At 46.5% G+C, this 26,487-nt stretch overlaps 1 protein-coding gene across 1 annotated transcript in view; it reads right to left on the bottom strand.

Moving 5' to 3' along the window:
• Positions 1-26,487, bottom strand: part of LOC142256561 (IgGFc-binding protein-like) — a 112,202-nt gene that overhangs the window by 13,069 nt on the left and 72,646 nt on the right. Inside the window, exons 31-35 of the mRNA XM_075328320.1 lie at positions 24,402-25,000; positions 11,986-12,559; positions 11,303-11,883; positions 10,627-11,197; positions 9,954-10,153 (exon numbers count right to left, since the gene is read on the bottom strand). Coding sequence (XP_075184435.1) covers positions 9,954-10,153; positions 10,627-11,197; positions 11,303-11,883; positions 11,986-12,559; positions 24,402-25,000 — 2,525 coding nt within the window. The remainder of the gene's footprint in view (positions 1-9,953; positions 10,154-10,626; positions 11,198-11,302; positions 11,884-11,985; positions 12,560-24,401; positions 25,001-26,487) is intronic.

Below are 26,487 nucleotides of genomic sequence, written 5' to 3'. Positions count from 1 at the left end.
GAGCCTTGGAGCAGATGGAGCAGCGAGTGTCAATCCTGACCAAACTTGTTGAAGCTGGGGAGGCCCAAAGAGAGCTGACTCTGGAAGCTAAACTTGACAAGCATGTGGCAGGGATGAATGAGACTTCTGTAGTCAAGTGCATGGTGGATATACCTGAGGTCTTAAGAGAAGCGTGTGCCACCGGGTGCATGCATGATGAATTTAAGAGAGGTGTGGAAGCGTGTGAGGTCTACTGTACCCCAGGGGCTGAACAGTTAGTGATATTGTCTACCAGTAAAATTACTGGGCAGCAGGTGGCTATTCTAAAGGACATGCACTTCAGATGTGTTCGTATGAAGTGGCAGGTCCAACTGCAAAAGGAAGAAGCCACTCGACAGCTAGAGTATAAAAGGAAAGCGCAGAGTCCTGCGGAAGATATCGTCCAAGTACCCCGGGCTCTGGTGGGGAGAGTCATTGGAAAAACCGGACGAGTCATGCAAGACATGGTGAATAAATCAGGATTGGTGAGATTAAGAATCCCTGCTGCTAATGAGAGCAAGATACCCAGGGAAGCTGGTATGGTTCCGTTTGTCTGTGTCGGGACTGTAGAGAGTCTTGGAAACATTCGAAGCCTTCTTGAATATCGGGTACACCATGTACGTGACATGGAGCGGTTGTGGCAAGAAAACCTGAAAATTAAGGAGCAGCTTCGCCAACTGTGTGGGGGACAGCAACCGTCTTCCACCCGTTGTTCAGGGGAAAGAAGTGGAAGATGGCGTGTCGGTCCAGTAGTTCAGACGCGCGATAAAAGGAATCGCCGACAGAGTGGTAACCTACGATGTACTGTAGATAGTGGCCGCTATGAGCTTAGAGTTCCCGACAGTAGCCTTGGGGGTACTCGAGAAAGCCTAGGTTCGGACAAGACTGTAGGTTTGACTGGGGACATGTCTCTCTACTACGGTGACCCTGGGAGGGGGTCAGGGAGAGAACAGTCTGGAAATGGGACGTCCTTTAACCCTAGGTTGACAAGACAGAGTTTGGTGACAGTGTTGGGCGATGTCTCAGGGACTACTGCTCTTGGACGGCCCTCTCGACTGGTGGGGCATGGCAGCAGGAATGCCCTGTCTCGCGGCCCCAGGTCATTGGCAAGTGTTCTCCCCTACGGGTTTGAACAGAGGGGGAGGGTATGTGAGGTATCAACCGGCTGTATTACAAAGGGCCGGCATGTTTTGCAGAAGCGTGGGTGCTCTGCAATGTGAAGCTGGCTGGGACCTGTGGTTCCACAGGATTGCATTACATGTAGAGCCATGGAAGGGTGTGTGATGCTGATTACACACTCCTTACCACCTGTGGGTGTGGCTCCAGGGGTTAAAGCAATCCTGTCTCTGAACCTGGGAAAAGTGTGTCTGGGGCAGTCTAGAGAGAGACTAGCTCTAGACTTCCAGCGTGTGTGCTGGGAGAGAGTGAGAGCAGAGCCGAGAGTTCTGCAGGAAGTGTGTCTAGGGCAGTCTAGAGAGAGACTAGCTCCAGATGTCCAGTGTGTGGACTGGAAACAAGTGAGAGCAGAGCCGGGAGCTCTGGGTGTATCAGCCTGCATGGAGGCTGATCACAAGGCTCCGATATTGAGTCTGAGGTGAGTGCAGCCAGGCCAGGGCTGTAGGGCCGAATCTCTCCAGGAGGAGAGACAGACAGGGGTCTGCAGAGGGCCCTGGGTGCTGGAAGGAACCTTGGCTAGAGTTGTACGCTGGCAGGAGCCAGAGAGTGGGGAAGTTGCTAAACTTCCATTATGGACTTATTGTTTATGTTTGAGGGCAGTTTATGCTGAGTGTTTTTAATAAACTGCCAGAATTTCTATGAAGAGACTGTGTACGTGTGTTGCTGAAGCTACCTCACACCGCTGCAAGCGAGTGAAACCCCCACGTTGCAGGGCGCAACGTTACAGTATATATGCATATATATATATATGTGTGTGTATGTATATATGTATGTGTGTATGTGTGTGTGTATGTATGAATATATGTATGTATGTATATGTGTGTATGTGGTGCGTGTATGTATATATACATACAGTCATATGAAAACGTTTGGGCGCCCCTATTAATGATAACCTTTTTTCTTTATAACAATTTGGGTTTTTGCTATTTCAGTTTCATATATCTAGTAACTGATGGACTGAGGAATATTTCTGGATTGAAATGAGGTTTATTGTAATAACAGAAAATGTGCAATCCGCATTTAAACAAAATTTGACTGGTGACATGATAAAGGGATGGAGGCGGTGAGATATTTTCTCTCGACTAGGGGTACTCAGTATCAGCAACATAATGATTTTGTGTTGAGACTCCTTGACTTTTGCTTGACCAAGAATGTCTTCCTCTTCGATGGCCGTTTCTACCACCAGCTCAGGGGCACCGCGATGGGGAGCCCTTGTGCCCCATCCTATGCCAACTTGCTCCTGGGCTGGTGGGAGGAGACTATGATCTTTACATCTGAAACGGAGGAGTTAACATCATACTTTGAGATCTGGGCCCACTACATAGACGACATCCTGGTGGTCTGGAATGGCGCCAGGGATGAGTTGTCTGACTATGTGGCGGGTCTGGATAGGAACACTATTGGTCTAAGGTTTACATCAGCTTTTGAGGAGGGAGGTTCCCTCCCCTTTTTGGATGTTCTTATTCAGAAAGATCCAATGGGGAATCTACAGACATGCACCTATTACAAACCGACAGCCTCTAACTCCCTTCTCCGATGGGACAGTAGTCACCCACAACATCTAAAAAGGGGTATACCGAAGGGACAGTTTCTTCGTGTTAGAAGAAACTGTTCCAGAGACGGTGATTTCCACACACAGGCGAATGACCTGGGAGTTAAGTTCAAGGAGAGGGGATACCCAAATACCATCATTAAAAGAGCCTATGATGTGGCAAGGGAAAGACCTAGAACTGAACTTCTGGTCCCGAAAAAAATAGAGGAGACTCAGTTCGGCATAACCAGATTTATAACCACCTTTAACAACGGGGCGGATAATGTACGTCGGATACTAGGTAAACACTGGGCCATTTTGCAAATGGACAAGGACTTGTGTCCAATTCTCCCGACCAGACCACAAATTACATATAAGAGGGGTAAATCCCTCTCGGACCGGCTGGTCCATAGTCATTTTGCACGGTCAGTCGAGGAGAATTGGCTGACAAGAGGGGTTAAGGGATGTTTTAGGTGCTCAGGTTGTATTGCGTGCCCGGTGATACAGACCACCAAAACATTCAGAAGCAATGTAAACTTGAGAGAGTATGCTATCCGGCATTTTATCAACTGCCGTACACAGGGGGTTATTTACAAGATTGATTGTATCTGTGGTCTTGAATATATCGGAAAAACCATCCGTGAATTCAGACGGAGGATTGGTGAGCACCTTGGTGACTTTGAACATCGTAGGGACACGGTGGTGGCTAGACACGTCATTGAAAAACATGGCGGAGATGCTAGTGTCCTGAGGTTCACTGGAATTGACAAAGTCCTGAGACCAAAGAGAGGGGGGGATTGGGATAGATTCATCCTGCAAAGGGAGACAAAATGGATCTTTCAGCTAGAAACCCTCTCCCCCAAAGGCCTAAATGAGCAGCTACTATTCAACAGTTTTATTTAGGTTCCTATGGAGTGTATTTCGCTGCCATCTTATTCTAATCATACCTTTACATTCATTGGAATCATGGCAAGAAACTTATTCTCGCCTTTCCTACTTTTCATCAATAATTGTCACAAGTATTATGTATGCATCTGGCAACTCAGCTGCATGCATATGTGATAATATAACAACACCTTGTGGATTTGATTATCCTGTTGGGTTGGATTTAGTTATTGTAACCTTTATGTTTAAGGTATTCAGGTGTTGGAGATATCCCCTAAACATGCCCATATGAAGAATGGAGATCTGTCCGATGAAGCCTATTGGCTATATGCCTCTGTGCAATATTTTGCCCCTTACTGTTGTTGTTTATGGGGGTGGGAGGTTATGCACGTTATGGCATTTATATTTCGATCGGACCGTATCCCCATGGAGAGGGGGCGGTCCCCTTATCTCCATACTGGGCATGGAGCGGGTGGGGATGCGTGGTGCAGTCCTGACGCCCACCTCCGATGACGTGTCCATGCATGATGGGAGCACCTCCCCTACTGTTTATGCATGTGGGAACTGCTCCGGCGGTGGAATGATTGACACCAGGGACCGGAAGTGATGCGGGAAACTCCCGATCACATGATCACGGCCCACAGGAAGTCCCTCCCCCCTGAGAAGGGCGCACACGAGATGTGCGTCCCCGGCCGGATGTGTATCATCATCCGAGGAGAGAGGAAGTCCCGCCCTGACACCGGCGCACACGAGATGTGCGTCCCCGGCCGGAAGTGGATTAACATCCGACCAGAGAGGAAGTCCCTCCCCTCTGATGCTGGCGCACACTGGATGTGCTTCCCTGGCCGGATGTGAGTAAAACACCTGATTAGAGAGGAAGTCCCTCCCCCCTGATGCCGGCGCACACGCGATGTGCCTCCCCGGCCGGATGTGAGTAAATACTTGATTGGAGGTGATGTGGGGAGGACTCCTGAGTATGCACCTGTCGCAGCTATACACCTAATCGTTGATTGGACTAGCTCCCTCTGAGGATATGGATGTCACGTTGGTGTAATGCTGGTGACATCACATAGGGGGTGTGTTTTACACATGTTTAATCCAAACCCATATGAGGATATCCACGTGATCTCGATTGAATAAGCATCAGGTGGAATGTAGCTTCTGATTGGAGCAATGATATCACTCACAGGTTTAAATGACCCTAATCTTGACCACGCCAGAACCTTTGACACTATGGTTTGGTGAGGGCTGGCAGCAAGGACCTGACTGACGACTATCATGTCCCCTGAGGAGTCTTAGTGACGAAACGCGTCGGGACGCCGGGATGTCATTAGGGTCAGCATAGGGGTCCAGCCTGAGACCTAGTTGTGGTCCGTCCTTGTCAGGACGGAAGTCTGGGGCAGCAGTCTTTTGTTATTTTATATCTGGTAGGTGGTAGGGCCAGTATATGGTGGACGTATCCACTACTCAGGACCAAGAGACTGCGTGTCCCTCCATCAAAAGGGATTGGGTGAGACCATTCCTTTTTTAATGCCTAAAAATTTATTGCATTTCATGTATCTGTATGACTGACCATTGTCAGTCAATGGAGTGCATTGCACCTTGTTTGTTTTTTTAGGTATTATTTTGTATGTTGTGTTTTTTCTGTCAATTGGACCACTGTCCTTTGCCTACAGCAACATCAATTTCCTTTATGTTTGTTTAGTTTTTTTCATGTGTTTGTTATTCTAGTGGCCATCACTATACGTGACCCCTCTGGGCGCGTGCCTATTTGGGTTAACCTACGTGACCAGGGTGTTTTTCACCTTTAGTAGTGATGGCTTTCAGTACCTGACTTGTGTGTTCTGGAGTAAACACTGTTGCTCCTACAAGTTTAGGAATAAAGGTGTATTTTATATGCTGATTTTGTAAAATTTGACTGGTGCAAAAGTATGGGCACCCCTACATAAAAGTGACATTAATATTTTGTAGCTCCTCCTTTTGCAGAAATCCCAGCCTCTAGTGGCTTCCTGTAGCGTTTAATGAGTTCCTGGATCCTGGATGAAGGTAGATTTGACCATTCCTGTTTACAAAACAATTCCAGTTCAGGTAAGTTTGATGGTCGCCGAGCATGGACAGCCGCTTCACATCATCCCACAGATTTTCAATGATATTCAGGTCTGGGGACTGGGATGGCCATTCCAGAACATTGTAATTGTTCCTCTGCATGAATGCCTGAGTAGATTTGGAGCGGTGTTTTGGATCATTGTCTTGCTGAAATATCCATCCCCTGCATAACTTCAACTTCGTCACTGATTCTTGCACATTATTGTCAAGAATCTGCTGATACTGAGTTGAATCCATGCGACCCTCAACTGTAACAAGATTCCCGGTGCCGGCATTGGCCACACAGCCCCAAAGCATGATGGAACCTCCACCAAATGTCACTGTGAGTAGCAAGTGCTTTTCTTGGAATGCCGTGTTTTTTTGCCTCCATGCATAACGCCTTTTTGTAAGACCAAACAACTCAATCTTTGTTTCATCAGTCCACAGGACCTTCTTCCAAAATGTAACTGGCTTGTCCAAATGTGCCTTTGCATTCCTCAGGCGACTCTGTTTGTGGCGTGCTTGCAGAAACGGCTTCTTTCGCATCACTCTCCCATACAGCTTCTCCTTGTGCAACGTGCGCTGTATTGTTGACCGATGCACATTGACACCATCTGCAGCAAGATGATGCTGCAGGTCTTTGGAGGTGGTCTGTGGATTGTCCTTGACTGTTCTCACCATTCTTCTTCTCTGCCTTTCTGATATTTTTCTTGGCCTGCCACTTCTGGGCTTAACAAGAACTGTACCTGTGTTCTTCCATTTCCTTACTATGTTCCTCACAGTGGAAACTGACAGGTTAAATCTCTGAGACAACTTTTTGTACCTTCCCCTGAACAACTATGTTGAATAATCTTTGTTTTCAGATCATTTGAGAGTTGTTTTGAGGAGCCCATGATGCCACTCTTCATAGGAGATTCAAATAGGAGAACAACTTGCAAGTGGCCACCTTAAATACCTTTTCTCATGATTGGATGCACCTGCCTATGAAGCTCAAAGCTCAATGAGGTTACAAAACCAATTTAGTGCTTTAGTAAGTCAGTAACAAGTAGTTAGGAGTGTTCAAATCAAGAAATTGATAAGGGTGCCCATACTTATGCACCTGTCAAATTTAGTTTAAATGCGGATTGCACATTTTCTGTTAGTCCAATAAACCTCATTTCAATCCAGAAATATTCCTCAGTCCATCAGTTATTAGATATATGAAACTTAAATAGCAAAAACCCAAATTGTTATAAAGAAAAAAGGTTGACATTAATAGGGGTGCCTAAACTTTTTCATATGACTGTATGTATGTATGTATATATGTATGTGTGTATGTATGTGAGCATATATGTGTGTGAATGTATGCATATATGTATGTATGTGTGTGTGTTTGTGTATATGTGTGTATGTATATATGCATATATATGTGTGTATGTATGTATATATGTGTGTGTATGTATATATGCATATATATGTATGTATGTATATATGTATGTGTGTGTGTATGTATGTATGTATGTAAGTGTATATGTGCGTGTATGTGTGTATATATGCGTATATGTGTGTATGTATATATGCATATATATGTATATATGTATGTGTGTATGTGTGTGTATGTATGTAAGCGTATATGTGTGTGTATGTGTGTATGTGTGTATATATGCGTATATGTGTGTGTGTATGTATATATGCATACAGTAAGGTCCAGAAATATTTGGACAGTGACACAAGTTTTGTTATTTTAGCTGTTTACAAAAACCTGTTCAGAAATACAATTCTATATATAATATGGGCTGAAAGTGCACACTCCCAGCTGCAATATGAGAGTTTTCACATCCAAATCGGAGAAAGGGTTTAGGAATCATAGCTCTGTAATGCATAGCCTCCTCTTTTTCAAGGGACCAAAAGTAATTGCACAAGGGACTCTAAGGGCTGCAATTAACTCTGAAGGCGTTTCCCTCGTTAACCTGTAATCAATGAAGTAGTTAAAAGGTCTGGGGTTGATTACAGGTGTGTGGTTTTGCATTTGGAAGCTGTTGCTGTGACCAGACAACATGCGGTCTAAGGAACTCTCAATTGAGGTGAAGCAGAACATCCTGAGGCTGAAAAAAAAGAAAAAATCCATCAGAGAGATAGCAGACATGCTTGGAGTAGCAAAATCAACAGTCGGGTACATTCTGAGAAAAAAGGAATTGACTGGTGAGCCTGGGAACTGAAAAAGGCCTGGGCGTCCACGGATGACAACAGTGGTGGATGATCGCCGCATACTTTCTTTGGTGAAGAAGAACCCGTTCACAACATCAACTGAAGTCCAGACACTCTCAGTGAAGTAGGTGTATCTGTCTCTAAGTCACCAGTAAAGAGAAGACTCCATGAAAGTAAATACAAAGGGTTCACATCTAGATGCAAACCATTCATCAATTCCAAAAATAGACAGGCCAGAGTTACATTTGCTGAAAAACACCTCATGAAGCCAGCTCAGTTCTGGACAAGTATTCTATGGACAGATGAGACCAAGATCAACCTGTACCAGAATGATGGGAAGAAAAAAGACTGGAGAAGAAAGGGAACGGCACATGATCCAAGGCACACCACATCCTCTGTAAAACATGGTGGAGGCAACGTGATGGCATGGGCATGCATGGCTTTCAATGGCACTGGGTCACTTGTGTTTATTGATGACATAACAGCAGACAAGAGTAGCCGGATGAATTCTGAAGTGTACCGGGATATACTTTCAGCCCAGATTCAGCCAAATGCCGCAAAGTTGATCGGACGGCGCTTCATAGTACAGATGGACAATGACCCCAAGCATACAGCCAAAGCTACCCAGGAGTTCATGAGTGCAAAAAAGTGGAACATTCTGCAATGGCCAAGTCAATCACCAGATCTTAACCCAATTGAGCATGCATTTCACTTGCTCAAATCCAGACTTAAGACGGAAAGACCCACAAACAAGCAAGACCTGAAGGCTGCGACTGTAAAGGCCTGGCAAAGCATTAAGAAGGAGGAAACCCAGCGTTTGGTGATGTCCATGGGTTCCAGACTTAAGGCAGTGATTGCCTCCAAAGGATTCGCAACAAAATATTGAAAATAAAAATATTTTGTTTGGGTTTGGTTTATTTGTCCAATTACTTTTGACCTCCTAAAATGTGGAGTGTTTGTAAAGAAATGTGACAATTCCTACAATTTCTATCAGATATTTTTGATCAAACCTTCAAATTAAACGTTACAATCTGCACTTGAATTCTGTTGTAGAGGTTTCATTTCAAATGCAATGTGGTGGCATGCAGAGCCCAACTGGCCAAAATTGTGTCACTGGCCAAAGATTTCTGGACCTAACTGTATATATGTGTGTATGTATTATATATATGTGTGTATGTATGTAAGCATATATGTGTGTGTATGCATGTATATATGTATGTGTGTGTGTCTGTGTATGTATGTAAGCGTATTTGTGTGTGTATATGTATGTATATATGTATGTGTGTATGTCCGCTAAAGGAATCTGCACCGTTGCATTTACAATCATGAAATTTTGCACAGACACTCCATGTGACTCAGGGAACGTCATACACTATGTTTTGAGGGGAAAATGTAACTTCGCGCTTTAGAGTTATTCGCCAAAAAAACTGCTTACATTAAAGTCAATGGAGCTGTGTCCTACAGGTAATTAATAGGAGGTGTGATTGGTGTTATAGACAAAGAAGGACATTCTTAGTATAAGAAGCTTCTGTGTGAGGTAATATGATGTTGGTGGTGAGACAGAGAGAGACAGACAGAGGGAGATTGGGAGAGAGACAGAAAGGGAGAAAAGGATAGAGGAAGAGAGGGTAAGTGAGAGAGAGGGGGAGTTGGAGAGAGGGAAAGTGGGAGAGAAGAAGAGAGAGACAGAAAGAGGAAGAGAGAGTAGCAGAGTGGGAGAGAGAGGGAGACTGGGAGAGAGATAAAGAGAGAGAATGGGATAGAGGAAGAGTGGGAGAGAGGGAGAATGAGAAGAAGACAGGGAGAGATGGAGAGAGGGAGAGTGGGAGAAGGAGAGAAAGAGAGAAAGAGGGAAAGGGGAGGGTGGGATAGAGGGAGAGAGGGAGACAGGGTGGGAGAGAGGAAGAGTGAGAGAAAGGAAGAGTGGGAGAGAGGGGAAGGGAGACTTAGTTACTCTCCTGGGCAATGCCGTGTACTACAGCTAGTAGTTAATATAATGGTAAGATATAAAGACAGCCGCCCTTTTAGACCTGTCAGGGCTTTTTGCCCTTTCTTATCTTACACTGGTTACCTTCAGATATCTTCCGTTATGGATGCATCCGCAGTTGTCCGCTGTAACACAATTCTCCCCATTAAACACATATCCGGAGTTGCATTGACAACCTTCATAGCATTTTTCACTACAAGTGCTTGGAGCCAGAAGACCGTAACAAGTGAAGTCACAGGTCCGGGTACACGTCTCATAATGACTGTTTGCTGGACAAGATAGAGCTGTCGGGAGATGAAGATGGCAATGTTATCATACCTAGAATGGACTACGAACGTTGCCTCAACACACTTCATTACAATATACAACGCTGTATAATGGAAACCACAACTGCAAGTTGTTGTCCATGATGGAGGAGGCCACCACCTGAAGGGTCACATTGACCAATAACGGGGTATGTTGGGTTCTATTGTGGAGTTAGTAATTTCTACAGAAAGAATATTCCTGCATGCAGTGTTGCTCTGCGTGACGAACCTCATGGAATCAGTGACAAGGACTCCAACCAAAGTCCAATAAGACCAGATTGGCCACAAACTGATCCCTAGGTCAAGGCTCTGTCACAACGGAGAGGCAGTCAAGAGTACACACCACCACTCCATTTTTTTACCTATGGGTCTGCCCGGATATAGCCGAGTGCAGCAATGGTAGCACATGCCTAACGCTAAATATCATAGTACAGAAGATGACGTTGACTTACGGCACTTGGCAACTTCTCTCCAAGGTTGAACTTTGACTCCTTTATCTTGGCATATTGCAGTGTAGGCATGGAGACTAGCACACAGAGATTCATGACCACCCCGTCCAGCACAGGTATCAAATACACAGCTCTTGGCATATCTTTCTGGAGGCACCAAGGCATGGCAGTCCTTAAACGGACCTGTAGGATCTGCTATCATTCCACATTTGGTGGGAGAATTGGCTTCGGTGGTGGCAACTTCACTACAAGTTGGACATTGACTTCCAGAACATCCTCTACAGGTCGATCCATCTCTAGCCACTGTCCAGGTCTCAGCAAATAAGGACAAGTCGGTGACGATGGTGCCATTAGGAAGACGTAAGTCATCGCCTGAGTTCTTATTGTAGTTGCCACACAGGCCTTCGGTATGTCCGGCAAATGAGCTGGGTACACTAACGGAAACAAAGTACTGCCGGTCGAATAGAACTGTAAAGTCATCCCTGGTCTGGACAATCACGTTATTTCCTTCTTCGTTTATCGAGTAGTCTTGATTTTGAGACGTGAATGGGATGTGATAGTGCTCTCTGTTGATCTAAGATCGAAAACAAAGACATTATGAGACTTATGTGACCGGAATGGGGAATTGGTCATTCTTAGGCTAGCAATCTTCTCGGAGACTGTAGAATTTGCAACCTACCTCAATGACCCAGGTTCTTCCTCTCTCTAGGTGTATGACGTGGTTTCCAATAGTCACCCTGACTGATTTGGTCACGGCCACATTACCATATGGCTCATTTTCCACCGTCACCTCGAAGATGCGTTGACTATGAGTAACTCTTACAAGGGTGTAACGACAGGTGCCCTGCATGTCATAGTAGACATTATCGAAAGTGATATAGTGAGGATCTCCCCATGCTATACACTGACCATGCTCTTTAGCCTGACAGCCGAGAATGCCGTCCCTTGTTTTACACTCTTCATTGGCACCACAGCTGTGGTCATGGCAGGTGGTGACCCCATTGCTCTCACATGTACATTTCTTCTGGCACAGATCATCGATGAAGAATTCTTGACCCAACTTATAATATGCATTTTCAAAAACACAGCCACATTCTGAACCCGGCACACAGTCTTGTCCACTGCGGATGTAGCCATTGTCACAGTAGCACCCTTCTGTAGGAGATTGTTCACAGACTAAAGGAGGTGTAAGGCCATAACAGGTGGAAGGACATCCATTACCGGAGAGCTCGTAATGACTGTTACTTGGGCAATTTGACTCTGTGGAGATAAAATGATAATATAATTCATTAAATTATGCAAATTTGTATCAATTAATCTCAACCAAGTTTTGTGATGAACACAATGTCTGATAAAACTCACTGCAGAAGGTTGGCGTCCTCCATTCCTTGACAAGAGAACCGTTTCTTTGACATTCAGAGACATAACTAGAAAGACTGGCACAGACCACAGACTGGTGACCCTTGTAAGCACAAGCATCAAATAGACAATCCTCCAAGAATGGAGTTGGATCGATAGACTCATGGCATTGACTGAAGGGTCCATCGGGTTTGATGAGAAGCCCACAATACTTGTCCTTCCTGTAGACTTCTTTGTCAGCCTCATTGCACTTGGGACAATCTGAGCATTCTCCTGCACATCCGTCCACATCTCCAACCTTCCAGTGTTCTCCAAGTTCCTCTGCACTTTTCACTATACTGCCATCACTAGTTGAGAAATCGTCAGACGGGTCACCATTGTTGTTACCACACAGACCACTGACTGCTCCTTTGTAGGTGCTGGGCATCACCACACGCAGGTGATTCCACCCATCGTACGTCATACTGAGCTCAAAGCCAGTCTTTATAGTCACAGAAGATCCAGAACTGTAGGCGGTGATCAGCACTGCCGCCTCGTTGTAGTGGTAGTACGGCAGGTTTGTGAGGAGGCCATTAACCTAAGGCAAAAATATGGCAATTAGATTTGAAAGTTAAAGGATAAAGTATTAGAACGAATATCTATTTTTTCTTCTCTCCTTCCTTCCCTCCTCCCTTTCTTGAGTCCTCTCTTTCTTGATTTCTTTCTCAACACTCTCTTTTTCTCTTACTTACATTCTTAATATATTGTTTTCTCCCTCCCTTCCTTCCTTTCCTCTCTTCTTCCTTTTTTGTGTCCTCTCTTTCTTTCTCTAAACCCCTCATTTTCTTTTTCTTTATTTCTTAAACTTTTCTCTCTTCTTCTCACTTTCTCTATTTTTCCTTCCTTCCCTGTATTCTTCCTCCCTTCCTTCCTTCCTTCATTCCCTCCATTCTTCCTTCCTTTCCTCTATTCTTCTTTCCTTTACTTCCGTCTTTCCTTCCCTCCATCCTTTTTTCCTTCCTTCCATTAATCCTTCTTTACTTCCTTCCTTCCTTCATTCCCTCCATGCTTTCTTCTTTCCTTCCATCTATTCTTCCTTCCTTTCCTACATTCTTTGTTCCTTCCCTCCATCCTTCTTTGCTTCCTTCCCTCCATTCTTCCTTCCTTCTCTCTATTCTTCTTTCCTTCTTTACTCCCTCCCTTCCTTGCTTCCTTCCTTCCCTCCATCCTTCCTTCCCTGCATCCTTCTTTCCTTTCTTCCTTCCATCCTTTCTTCCCTCCATTCTTCTTCCCTTCCTTTCCTCCATCCTTCTTTCCTTTGTAAGAGAGTGAACTATGACAATACAGGGCGAGCATTAGGACCCTGCAGAGTCTGCCTGTCTGTCTGAGCAATAAACAGGAAGTAGTTGTGGAGATCCAGGAAATGCGGAGAGGGAGTTTGGTGTCCATGGCAACGGGTTTTGAAAACGTGTAGGTGAAGCAATATGGGCCTTAAAAAAAGTTGGTTGTAAGCCCCGGTTGGTGACCAAGAGACTTGTTGGTGAACAGAGCCAGTGACAGTATCTGAGGAGAGTGAAGGGAAACAGAAATTGCGGAGACAATACCACATCACTGTGTGATAAGCGATCCAGTTGTGCGGACCTGGGTCCAACTGAAAGAGCATCTGAGGAGAAGCTGAGGAGATGTTTCCCTCCCTGACAGAGCAAGTGATTGATGTCCAGTAAGGCCGTGAGTGACTGCGATAAGAGAGACGGCGTCCGGTGTCATCCCCATTGGAAGGATACTGACAAGCCCTGGAAAGGAGTGATCCCCAGACTGCGTCCTGAGGCTACAGAATTAAAGTGCTGGACAGGTGACTCTGGCATTGGCTGATAGCTGCCAAACTTTGTTTTCTTTTTGCAATAAGTACTTATTTTTGGCGCCAAAGTTTTATTTTTATTTTTATTTTTCTGGACTTGCTGCAGCCCATGCGGAAACACACCGGTGTAAAGTTACACTGGAGTTTAATGGTACCATAGGTTGTGAGATACCCGGGTATCCCTGTGATAAGTGTATAGTCATTGTTAATTTAGTGTATTGTATTATTATCTGTGATAAGTTATACTCAGTGCGCCATCTCAGAGGTCCCATCAGACCACCCTCACCTAATTTACATCGTCTTTCCAGTTTGATAAGTTTAACGTGTAGGTAAATTTGTTCCGGGTCCCAAATGTGATTTACATATACTGGGATCTCTGAGATCGGTGCATTGATTTTCGGCTAGCGCTTAGTGTGTGAAATTATTAATGGTAATGTTTTTAAGGGGATTTTGAGCTTATTATATTCTACATTTCACCGTAATTTGATCCCCATTTCAGTAAAATACTGTTGTTCATTTCTGCCTCAGTCTCGGTCTGTGACTCACTGGATCTTAATAGGACCTCTGGTCATTACATTTTTGGCGTAGTCAGCAGGATCCAGTGTTTGTCATGGACGGAGGCGGCGAGGGAAGAAATGATCCCACCGCATCAGCAGCCCCGCTGCTGGGTGCGGGTCTTTTGGCAGCCGCGGCGAATGTGGGAGGGCATGTACCGGTAGGAGCTTTACTCCAGCACATGCCGAAATACGACGGGCATAATATGGCGTTGCAGGATTGGGCAGAGAGGGCCAGAGTATTCTGCGGATGTGTAATCTGACTCCCGCATTACAAGCAGAACTGGCATTGAACGCACTAGAAGGCGACGCTAGGCGGACGGTGATGGTACGACCTGAGGCTGAGAGAAGTACGTTAGAGAAAATTTTGGTACTGTTAGAGGGGAGTTCTGGAGGCTGGGCCCGTGTGACCCAGCTTCGATTATTTTTCTTTAACCGCCCTCAAAAGGAAAGTGAGTCTCTGATGCAGTACTCTAATATGCTACAGGAAACATTAAATGAAGTGCAGCGACTAGACCCAGGGGCCCTGGGAGCGTTCCGGGAGGTAGACCACTTGCTCCAGGACCAATTCATCACAGGGTTAGCTAACAGGCTCCTTCGGGATAAACTGTATGAGGTGGCCCGGGCTACGCCAGAAATATCTTTCTGGCAGATTTACCAGGCCGCTGTGGAAAGGGAGGCAGAGTCCACTCTGGTAGTTCAAGGGGCTGTGGACAGTACACGGCTGGAGGGAGGCAAAATGCAATTGTCAGGAGCGGAAGGACTGGTAGATGTTGTACAAGCTCTGCGTGCTGAGTTGAAGGAGCTAAAGCTGGAAGTGTCTAAAATCAGAGCTGGGTCGTCCACTACTCCCCTGGAGAGGCCACCAGCTACACCCTCTGGGATGGTGATTCCACTGACAGCCGGACCGCCCTCTTTGAATGACTCAAGCCCCCGTCCCCGGGGAGCAGTCACCTGCTGGAGGTGCGGCCGCCGGGGACACATCTCACGATACTGCCGGATGTCCACAGTCCCCGAGACTCCTCCGCCGACGTTAAACTCCCAGCCGCTGCCTTGAGGGGGCAATTCGCAGCGTCCCCCCCCTCACAAAGCCCCCAACGGAATGAGCAAGATTTGTTTACATGGAGTCCAGTCTTAGAAGCAGAATTTGAAGGACGGAAGATGAATTGCTTGGTTGATACTGGATCTGAATGTACCATTATGCCTCTAGAAGTTTTCGAGAAATACTTCAGTCAACTAGTGGTTCCCGAAGATGGTCGAATGATAAGACTTACTGCCACTAACAATGGCCAGCTGACGGTGAAAGGGATCATGTGGATGAGACTGAAAATGTTTGGTCAAGAGCTGGGTCAGAAAGGGGTAGTGCTGGTGGACCACCCCCCTAGAAGAGGGATGGAAGTGACACTAGGAATGAACATTCTGCGAGATCTAAATCATCAGATGTATGCCCGTGAGGGACACCGTTACTGGACTCGTGCTACAGGTCACCGACCGACACAGAGAATGTTACACCGCCTAGTGCTGAACTGTGATCTGCTGAAAAGTGCAGTCCCTGGGGGCCGGGTGGGCCTTGTCCGAGTGCCATCACGGACCACGATTTCACTGGCGCCCCGACAGGAGGAACTCTTGATGTTGCCAGTGGGGGCGGCGCAGAGGCTGAATGGACTTGAGGTATTACTTGAGCCAGCCCCAGAGAAGTCCTCTTGTGCCAAGGTGCATGTGGCCCGGTCTCTGACGATTGTGAAGAATGGACGGGTGCCAGTCAGATGCATTAACGTGTTGGAGGAGGCTATTACCATTCCTGCTGGGACCATCCTAGCTGAACTGTTCGTGCCAGAGGGGAAGATGCCTGACAAAGCGGTGTTTGAATTGCGGCCAGACCCACAGTCATCCTGGACATATGCGGTCGAAGTATCAGGGCCTGAATCCCCTACCAAAGAATGGAATGGTCGTGTGATCATGGATCAGATGGGAGTAGATCGGGAGGAACTGACTTCTGTGCAACTAGAACAGTTGGAGAGGGTCGTGTGGGAACATGAAGAGACCTTCTCGCGACATGCAGAAGACTTCGGGTGCTCACCGATGATTGAGCATGAGATTCCCACGGGGGACACCCCTCCCATTAGAGAACGTTATCGTCAGATTCCCCCGACACTTTATCAAGAGGTGAAGGGCATGGTCGCCAGTATGCTCGACAATCAAGTAATACGAGAGAGCCAAAGTCCCTGGGCTGCCCCCGTTGTCCTTGTCCGAAAGAAGGATGGGACCCTCCGATTTTGTGTGGATTATCGGAAATTAAACGCGCACACTGTGCGAGACGCATACCCGTTGCCTCGGATTGAGGAGTCCCTGTCTGCATTAGGACGGGCCAAATACTTTTCAACGTTGGACTTGGCGAGTGGATATTGGCAGGTACCAATGGCTGAGAAAGATCGGGCAAAGACAGCATTTGTTATGCCAATGGGGCTCTATGAATTCAACCGGATGCCGTTCGGGCTCAGTAATGCCCCGGGGACCTTTCAACGCCTTATGGAACACTGTTTAGGCGACCTGAATTTTGAATCGGTATTGATATATCTAGATGACATCGTGGTGTTCGGAACGTCATTTGAAGACCATCTTGAGAAGTTGTGCCAAGTGCTCCAACGTCTCAGTCGCCATGGCTTAAAGATAAAACCAAAGAAATGTCAACTGTTCAAGAGTCGCATAGAGTATCTAGGCCATGTGGTGACTCCCGACGGGGTGTTACCCTCAGTCAGTAAGATCTTAGCGGTACAGGGGTGGGCACCTCCTCAGACTCTACGGGAGGTGCGGGCTTTCTTGGGATTGGCAGGGTACTATCGACGATTTGTGCCCAGGTTTTCACAAGTAGTGGGTCCCCTGAATGAACTTTTAAGAGGGACGGCGCTGGGTCCTCGCAACCGCCCTATCCAATGGGGGCCTCAGCAGCAAAAGGCATTTGACGAGGTGAAAGCCGCCCTAACGAGTGCCCCTTTGTTGGCATATGCCAGGTTTGATACCCCTTTCCTGTTGTACACTGACGGTAGTCTTCACGGGTTGGGGGCGGTACTGGCCCAAATTCAGGATGGCCGGGAGCGGGTCATTGCCTATGGCAGCAGGTCTTTAAGGGACACTGAGCGCAATCCGGCTAATTATAGTTCGTTTCGCCTAGAGCTGTTAGCCCTGGTGTGGGCAATGACGGAGCGCTTTGCTGAGTATCTAACGGGAGCTGAGGTGTTGGTCATGACCGATAATAACCCTCTTGCTTATTTAGAGAATGCGAAACTAGGAGCGTTGGAGCAGCGATGGGTCGCTCGCCTTCCTAAGTTTAATTATCAGATTAAGTTTCGCTCGGGGCGAGAAAACGGTAATGCGGACGCATTGTCGAGGGTACCCCTTGGATTTAGGGGAGAAAGCATTGATGACCAGCTCGAGGACACAGAGACCCCTGACTTGGGGCAGGTACCTATTTTCCGCAGTGTGGTACATTCAAGTGGGGTGGCATCAGGGATGCCGTGTGTCCTGGGAAAAACGCCATCAGATTGGGCAAAAGATCAGAACGAGTGTCCAGACATCTCGCGAGTGCGCACCTGGGTACAAAATGGGGTTTGGCCGAGTGCAGAGGACAAGGCCCAACTATCCGCAGAAGGAATTAAACTATTGCGACAGTGAGATAAGTTGTGTGTGGAACAGGATCTTTTGTATCGTAAGGTGTATCTGCCATCTGAGCTGCAACACCGGTACCAACTGGTAATCCCTGTAGGGATGGGTCCGATGGTTGCCCGGCACATGAGAAAGGAGCCCACTTTGGTAATGAAAAGACACTCCAGTGGTTACAGCGAATCCTCTATTGCCCTGACTTGGGAGGGATGGTAGCGGAGGCATATCGGCAATGTCGGGTCTGTGGGCTCAGTAAGAGTCCTGAGCAGCGGGCCCCTACTCAAACCATTAAAACGTCTGCCCCCTTGGAATTGCTCATGATTGATTATGTCCTGATAGGATACTCGACGTCTGGGTGCTCCTATTGCTTGGTAATGACAGACCACTTCACTAAATATGCTGTGGCAGTGCCGACAAGAGATCAGACAGCGGAATCGGCGGCTAAGGCTGTGTGTCGTCATTTTCTCCAAGTGTTTGGGTGTTCGCAAAGGATACACTCAGACCAGGGGGCATGTTTCCAGGGGACACTAATGGAAGAGCTGCGCCGGCTGTATGGCATAGCACATTCAAGAACGACACCTTACCATCCCCAAGGAAATGGGGCCTGTGAGCGTTTCAATCGTACCTTGATACAGATGATGAGAACATTAGAGGAAGGGCAGCAGGGCCACTGGCCTGAGTACCTCCCTGAACTAATGTGGGCCTACAACAATCGATTGCATAGCACTACGGGCTATTCGCCACACATGTTGATGTTTGGGAGACCCGGGAGGGATATTGAAGATTTGAACATGCCCGATCCCTCCTCTGATTCCCCTCGGACTGCATCTGAATGGGTTCGGGAACACCAGCGGTGACTGAAAGTGGTGCATCAGGTGGTGGGTAATAGACTCAATCAGGTGTCTCATAGGGACACGAGGCCTGTACAGACGGAACCTTTCTCCCCAGGGGATAGAGTGTTGGTGAGGGTCAAACGACCGACAGGGAAACTGGCCGATCGATGGGAGGCGACCCCATACCTGATAAAGAGACGAGTAAACCCTGAGATTCCAGTTTATGAGGTCGAGCCCGTGGGGGCAGGGGGGCTCACTCGTAATCTTCACCGTAACATGCTACAACGGTGCTGGTTTGAGGACGTGGCTCCCGTTTCTACGGAACCAGAGGCTGTGTCCCAAGGGTCAGGTACTCCTGATGTTTTTGAGTTTGATGATGAGCCCTCCTCTGCACCTGTTTATCTGCCCCCTGTGAATGATCTGCACCTGTGTGGAAAGAGTGTTGAGCCGGCGGTATGTCCTTCCGAGGGTGAGGGCTTGAGTCAGCCACCTGACATGAATAATGGGTCACGGGGTGTCGCACTTCAAGAGGGGGCAGCGTCACGCCTTTCCTCTGATGACACTTCTGAAGGGACTCCTGCCCCTTCGGGGACAGAATCCATTGGGAAGGACCTTCGGAGAACCACTCGACCTACGGCAAGAATAGCCCCTCAGCGCTACGCACAGGATGATTTTGAGTGGGGAGGTATGTCGAGGACGCCAACCTCTAGTGGGGTGGCATGTAAGAGAGTGAACTATGACAATACAGGGCGAGCATTAGGACCCTGCAGAGTCTGCCTGTCTGTCTGAGCGATAAACAGGAAGTAGTTGTGGAGATCCAGGAAATGCGGAGAGGGAGTTTGGTGTCCATGGCAACGGGTTTTGAAAACAAAGTAGGTGAAGCAATATGGGCCTTAAAAAAAGTTGGTTGTAAGCCCCGGTTGGTGACCAAGAGACTTGTTGGTGAACAGAGCCAGTGACAGCATCTGAGGAGAGTGAAGGGAAACAGAAATTGGGAAGACAATACCACATCACTGTGTGATAAGCGATCCACTTGTGCGGACCTGGGTCCAACTGAAAGAGAAGCTGAGGAGATGTTTCCCTCCCTGACAGAGCAAGTGATTGATCTCCAGTAAGGCCGTGAGTGACTGCGATAAGAGAGACGGCGTCCGGTGTCATCCCCATTGGAAGGATTCTGACAAGCCCTGGAAAGGAGTGATCCCCAGACTGCGTCCTGAGGCTACAGAATTAAAGTGCTGGACAGGTGACTCTGGCATTGGCTGATAGCTGCCAAACTTTGTTTTCTTTTTCTTTTTTTGCAATAAGTACTTATTTTTGGCACCAAAGTTTTATTTTTATTTTTATTTTTCTGGACTTGCTGCAGCCCATGCGGAAACACACCGGTGTAAAGTTACATTGGAGTTTAATGGTACCATAGGTTGTGAGATACCCGGGTATCCCTGTGATAAGTGTATAGTCATCATTAATTTAGTGTATTGCATTATTATCTGTGATAAGTTATACTCAGTGCGCCATCTCAGAGGTCCCATCAGACCACCCTCACCTAATTTACATCGTCTTTCCAGTTTGATAAGTTTAACGTGTAGGTAAATTTGTTCCGGGTCCCAAATGTGATTTACATATACTGGGATCTCTGAGATCGGTGCATTGATTTTCGGCTAGCGCTTAGTGTGTGAAATTATTAATGGTAATGTTTTTAAGGGGATTTTGAGCTTATCATATTCTTCATTTCACCGTAATTTGATCCCCATTTCAGTAAAATACTGTTGTTCATTTCTGCCTCAGTCTCGGTCTGTGACTCACTGGATCTTAATAGGACCTCTGGTCATTACACCTTCATCATTCTTTCCTTCAATTCTTCTGTCCATCCATCCTTCTCTGTTTCCTTTCTTCTCTCCTTCCTTTCCACCTTCCTTTCATGCATCCTTTCTTTGTTGCTTTCTTTCTCTACTGTCTATTTTTCTCTTACTTTCCTATTCTTTTTCTCAGTTACTTTTTTCTCTCTTTCTTTCTTTCTTTCTTTCTTTCTTTCTTTCTTTCTTTCTTTCTTTCTTCCTTCTTGTACATTTGTTTCTCTCTTTCTCTCTCTTTCTTTCTCTCTCTTTCTCTTTTGTTTCATTCTTTCTCTTTCCATTTTTCCTTCTTTCCTTTCCTCTTTCTTATAATTTTTTTCTCTTTCTCTTTGTTTCTCTTTTTCTTTCTCTTTCTTTCTCTTTCTTTCTTTCTTTCTCTTTCCATTTTTCCTTCTTTCCTTCGTTCCTTCCTTCCTCTTTCTTCTACATTTTTTTTCTTTCTTTCTCTCACTCTTTTTCTCTCACTCTCTTTCTTTCTCTCTCTTTCTCTTTCCATTTTTCCTTCCTTCCTTCCTCTTTCTTATACATTTTTTCTCTCTTTCTCTCCCTTTCTTTCTCACTCTCTTTCTTTCTCTCTTTCTTTCTTTCTTTCTTTCTCACTTTCTTTCCTTCTTTCTCACTTTATTTCTTTCTCTTTCCATTTTCCCTTCCTTCCTTCCTTCCTCTTTCTTATACATTTTTTTCTCTTTCTTTCTCTTTCTCTCCCTCTCTTTCTCACTCTTTCTTTCTTTCTTCCTTTCTCACTTTCTTTCCTTCTTTCTCACTTTATTTCTTTCTCTTTCCTTTTTTCCTTCTTTCTTTCTTTCTTTCTTTCTCTTTCTTTCTCTTTCCATTTTTCCTTCCTTCCTCTTTCTTATACATTTTTTTCTCTTTCTTTCTCACTCTCTTCTTTCTTTCGTTCTTCCTTTCTTTCTTTCTTTTCTTTTTACTCACTTTATTTCTCTCTTTCCCTTTTTCCTTCTTTCTTTGTCTTTTTTCCTTGCTTCTTTCCTCTTTCTTATACAATTTTCATCTGTTTCTCACTTTCTCATATTTATAAAACATTCATCTATCTATGTCATCCGCCTGCTATCTGTCCATCTATCCCTTTATCTTCCCCCTGTATGCCTCTATGGTCACGCTTTCCCCCGTTCCTTGATCTGCTGTCCGCCTGCTATCTGTCCATCTATCCCTTTATCTTCCCCCTGTATGCCTCTATGGTCACGCTTTCCCCCGTTCCTTGATCTGTTGTCCGCCTGCTATCTGTCCATCTATCCCTTTATCTTCCCCCTGTATGCCTCTATGGTCACGCTTTCCCCCGTACCTTGATCTGTCGTCTGCCTGCTATCTGTCCATCTATCCCTTTATCTTCCCCCTGTATGCCTCTATGGTCACGCTTTCCCCCGTACCTTGATCTGCTGTCCGCCTGCTATCTGTCCATCTATCCCTTTATCTTACCCCTGTATGCCTCTATGGTCACGCTTTCCCCCGTACCTTGATCTGCTGTCCACCTGCTATCTGTCCATCTATCCCTTTATCTTCCCCCTGTATGCCTCTATGGTCACGCTTTCCCCCGTACCTTGATCTGCTGTCCGCCTGCTATCTGTCCATCTATCCCTTTATCTTCCCTTTGTATGCCTCTATGGTCACGCTTTCCCCCGTTCCTTGATCTGCTGTTCGCCTGCTATCTGTCCATCTATCCCTTTATCTTCCCCCTGTATGCCTCTATGGTCACGCTTTCCCCCGTACCTTGATCTGTTGTCCGCCTGCTATCTGTCCATCTATCCCTTTATCTTCCCCCTGTATGCCTCTATGGTCACGCTTTCCCCCGTACCTTGATCTGCTGCCCACCTGCTATCTGTCCATCTATCCCTTTATCTTCCCCCTGTATGCCTCTATGGTCACGCTTTCCTCCGTACCTTGATCTGCTGTCCGCCTGCTATCTGTCCATCTATCCCTTTATCTTCCCTTTGTATGTCTCTATGGTCACGCTTTCCCCGTACCTTGATCTGTCGTCCGCCTGCTATCTGTCCATCTATCCCTTTATCTGACCCCTGTATGCCTCTATGGTCACGCTTTCCCCCGTACCTTGATCTGTCGTCCGCCTGCTATCTGTCCATCTATCCCTTTATCATACCCCTGTATGCCTCTATGGTCACGCTTTCCCCCGTACCTTGATCTGCTGTCCGCCTGCTATCTGTCCATCTATCCCTTTATCTTCCCTTTGTATGCCTCTATGGTCACGCTTTCCCCCGTACCTTGATCTGCTGTCCGCCTGCTATCTGTCCATCTATCCCTTTATCTTCCCTTTGTATGTCTCTATGGTCACGCTTTCCCCCGTACCTTGATCTGTCGTCTGCCTGCTATCTGTCCATCTATCCCTTTATCTTCCCCCTGTATGCCTCTATGGTCACGCTTTCCCCCGTACCTTGATCTGCTGTCCGCCTGCTATCTGTCCATCTATCCCTTTATCTGACCCCTGTATGCCTCTATGGTCACGCTTTCCCCCGTACCTTGATCTGCTGTCCGCCTGCTATCTGTCCATCTATCCCTTTATCTTCCCCCTGTATGCCTCTATGGTCACGCTTTCCCCCGTACCTTGATCTGCTGTCCGCCTGCTATCTGTCCATCTATCCCTTTATCTTCCCTTTGTTTGTCTCTATGGTCACGCTTTCCCCCGTACCTTGATCTGTCGTCCGCCTGCTATCTGTCCATCTATCCCTTTATCTGACCCCTGTATGCCTCTATGGTCACGCTTTCCCCCGTACCTTGATCTGCTGTCCGCCTGCTATCTGTCCATCTATCCCTTTATCTTCCCCCTGTATGTCTCTATGGTCACGCTTTCCCCCGTACCTTGATCTGTCGTCCGCCTGCTATCTGTCCATCTATCCCTTTATCTTCCCCCTGTATGCCTCTATGGTCACGCTTTCCCCCGTACCTTGATCTGCTGTCCGCCTGCTATCTGTCCATCTATCCCTTTATCTTCCCCCTGTATGCCTCTATGGTCACGCTTTCCCCCGTTCCTTGATCTGCTGTCCGCCTGCTATCTGTCCATCTATCCCTTTATCTTCCCCCTGTATGCCTCTATGGTCACACTTTCCCCCGTTCCTTGATCTGCTGTTCGCCTGCTATCTGTCCATCTATCCCTTTATCTTCCCCCTGTATGCCTCTATGGTCACGCTTTCCCCCGTACCTTGATCTGCTGTCCGCCTGCTATCTGTCCATCTATCCCTTTATCTTACCCCTGTATGCCTCTATGGTCACGCTTTCCCCCGTTCCTTGATCTGCTGTCCGCCTGCTATCTGTCCATCTATCCCTTTATCTTCCCCCTGTATGCCTCTATGGTCACGCTTTCCCCCGTACCTTGATCTGCTGTCCGCCTGCTATCTGTCCATCTATCCCTTTATCTTCCCCCTGTATGCCTCTATGGTCACGCTTTCCCCCGTTCCTTGATCTGCTGTCCGCCTGCTATCTGTCCATCTATCCCTTTATCTTCCCCCTGTATGCCTCTATGGTCACACTTTCCCCCGTTCCTTGATCTGCTGTTCGCCTGCTATCTGTCCATCTATCCCTTTATCTTCCCCCTGTATGCCTCTATGGTCACGCTTTCCCCCGTACCTTGATCTGCTGTCCGCCTGCTATCTGTCCATCTATCCCTTTATCTTCCCTTTGTATGCCTCTATGGTCACGCTTTCCCCCGTACCTTGATCTGTTGCGGGTGGTCTTTGCTCATGGTCACGGTCACGTTGTAGACCGTCAGCGTCACTTCCTTGGTGAAGGACACGGCTTTGTTACCTCTGTGATCATTCTCTACGATGATTTGGAACTGGACCAGGGATGAATGGTTGGACGTCATCTTCACCAGCTGGTATATGCAGCTTCCCATATAGGGGAATCTTCTGCCATCAAATGTTTTATAATGGGGATCCCCAGAAACCACACACGTGGAATACTCAGTGGGGTGGCAGCCACGTTTCCCATTGACCACCATGCACGTCTCGCCATTTTTACAACTGGTGTCTTGACAGTTCATTAGTCCAAGGATCGGGTCACAAGTGCAGAGGACGGTGCACTGCTCATTGGACCAGGTTTCTTTAGGCTCGTAATAGCGGCCATTGTATTGACATCCGCAGCTGGAGATGGGGACACAACTATTCCCGCTGAGGAGCATGCGCTCGTTGCACTCACAGGTCTCTATGCAGGGCTTGGTGCAGAGCGCGGGAGCATTCCTGTCCGAGCAGCTGGCAGGACACGCATTGCCACACGCGTTATAGTGGCTGTTCTTATCCTCGCACAGCTTAGCTGAAACACAAAGAAAGTCTAATTAACGGAGATACAATGCTGCAGAGAAGAGGAGCTTTCCAGGAAATCTGCGCTATGTCTGGTGCCTGAGCTGGGAGGACACAGGGACACAAAGGACATCACTAATGGGACAACTCTGCTGCCTCTATCCTCTAATGAGATAACTCTGCTGACTCCTCTAATGAGATAATTCTGCTGACTCTATCCTCTAATGAGATCACTCTGCTGACTCTATCCTCTAATGAGACAACTCTGCTGACTCTATCCTCCAATGAGATAACTCTGCTGACTCTATCCTCCAATGAGATAACTCTGCTGACTCTATCCTCTAATGAGATCACTCTGCTGACTCTATCCTCTAATGAGATGACTCTGCTGACTCTATCCTCTAATGAGATAACTCTACTGACTCTCCCCTCTATTGAGATAACTCTGCTGACTCTATCCTCTAATGAGATAACTCTGCTGACTCTATCCTCTAATGAGATGACTCTACTGACTCTATCCTCTAATGAGACAACTCTGCTGACTCTATCCTCTAATGATATAACTCTGCTACCTCTATCCTCTAATAAGATGACTCTGCTGCCTCTATCCTCTAATGAGATAACTCTACTGATTCTCCCCTCTATTGAGATAACTCTGCTGACTCTATCCTCTAATGAGATAACTCTGCTGACTCTATCCTCTAATAAGATGATTTTGCTGACTCTATCCTCTAATAAGATGACTCTACTGACTCTATCCTCTAATAAGATGATGATGCTGACTTTATCCTCTAATGAGATTACTCTGCTGACTCTATCCTCTAATAAGATGATTACGCTGACTCTCCCCTCTATTGAGATAACTCTGCTGAATCTACCCTCTAATGAGATAACTCTGCTGACTCTACCCTCTAATGAGATAACTCTGCTGACTCTACCCTCTAATGAGATAACTCTGCTGACTCTATCCTCTAATGAGATGACTCTGCTGACTCTCTCCTCTATTGAGATAACTCTGCTGACTCTAACCTCTAATGAGATGACTCTGCTGACTCTATCTTCTAAGGAGATGATTCTGCTAACTCTATCCTCTAGTGAGATGATTCTCCTGACTCTATCCTCTAGTGATAAAGAGATGACTCCGCTGACTCAACATTGTACTGACCCTGCCCTTGAATGATAAATAAATTATTCTGCTTACTCTGTCATCTAATGAGATGACTCTGCTGACTCTATCCTCTAATGAGAAGACTCTGCTGACTTTATCCTCTAATGATAAAAAGATTACTCTTCTGACTCTAAAAAATTGACTCTACTGACCCTGTCCTCTAATAAGATGAATCTACTGTCATTATCCTCTAATGATAAAGAGATGACTCTACTGACTCTTTCTTCAGATGAGAATGAGATGACTCTACTGACCCTGCCCTCTAATGATAAAGAAATTACACTGCTCACTCTGTCCTCTATTGAGATGACTCTGCTGTATCTATCCTCTAA

The sequence above is a fragment of the Anomaloglossus baeobatrachus genome, chromosome 11 (assembly GCF_048569485.1).
Source record: "Anomaloglossus baeobatrachus isolate aAnoBae1 chromosome 11, aAnoBae1.hap1, whole genome shotgun sequence".
NCBI classification, from domain to species: Eukaryota; Metazoa; Chordata; class Amphibia; order Anura; family Aromobatidae; genus Anomaloglossus; species Anomaloglossus baeobatrachus.
This window is presented reverse-complemented; position numbering and strand designations above follow the sequence as displayed.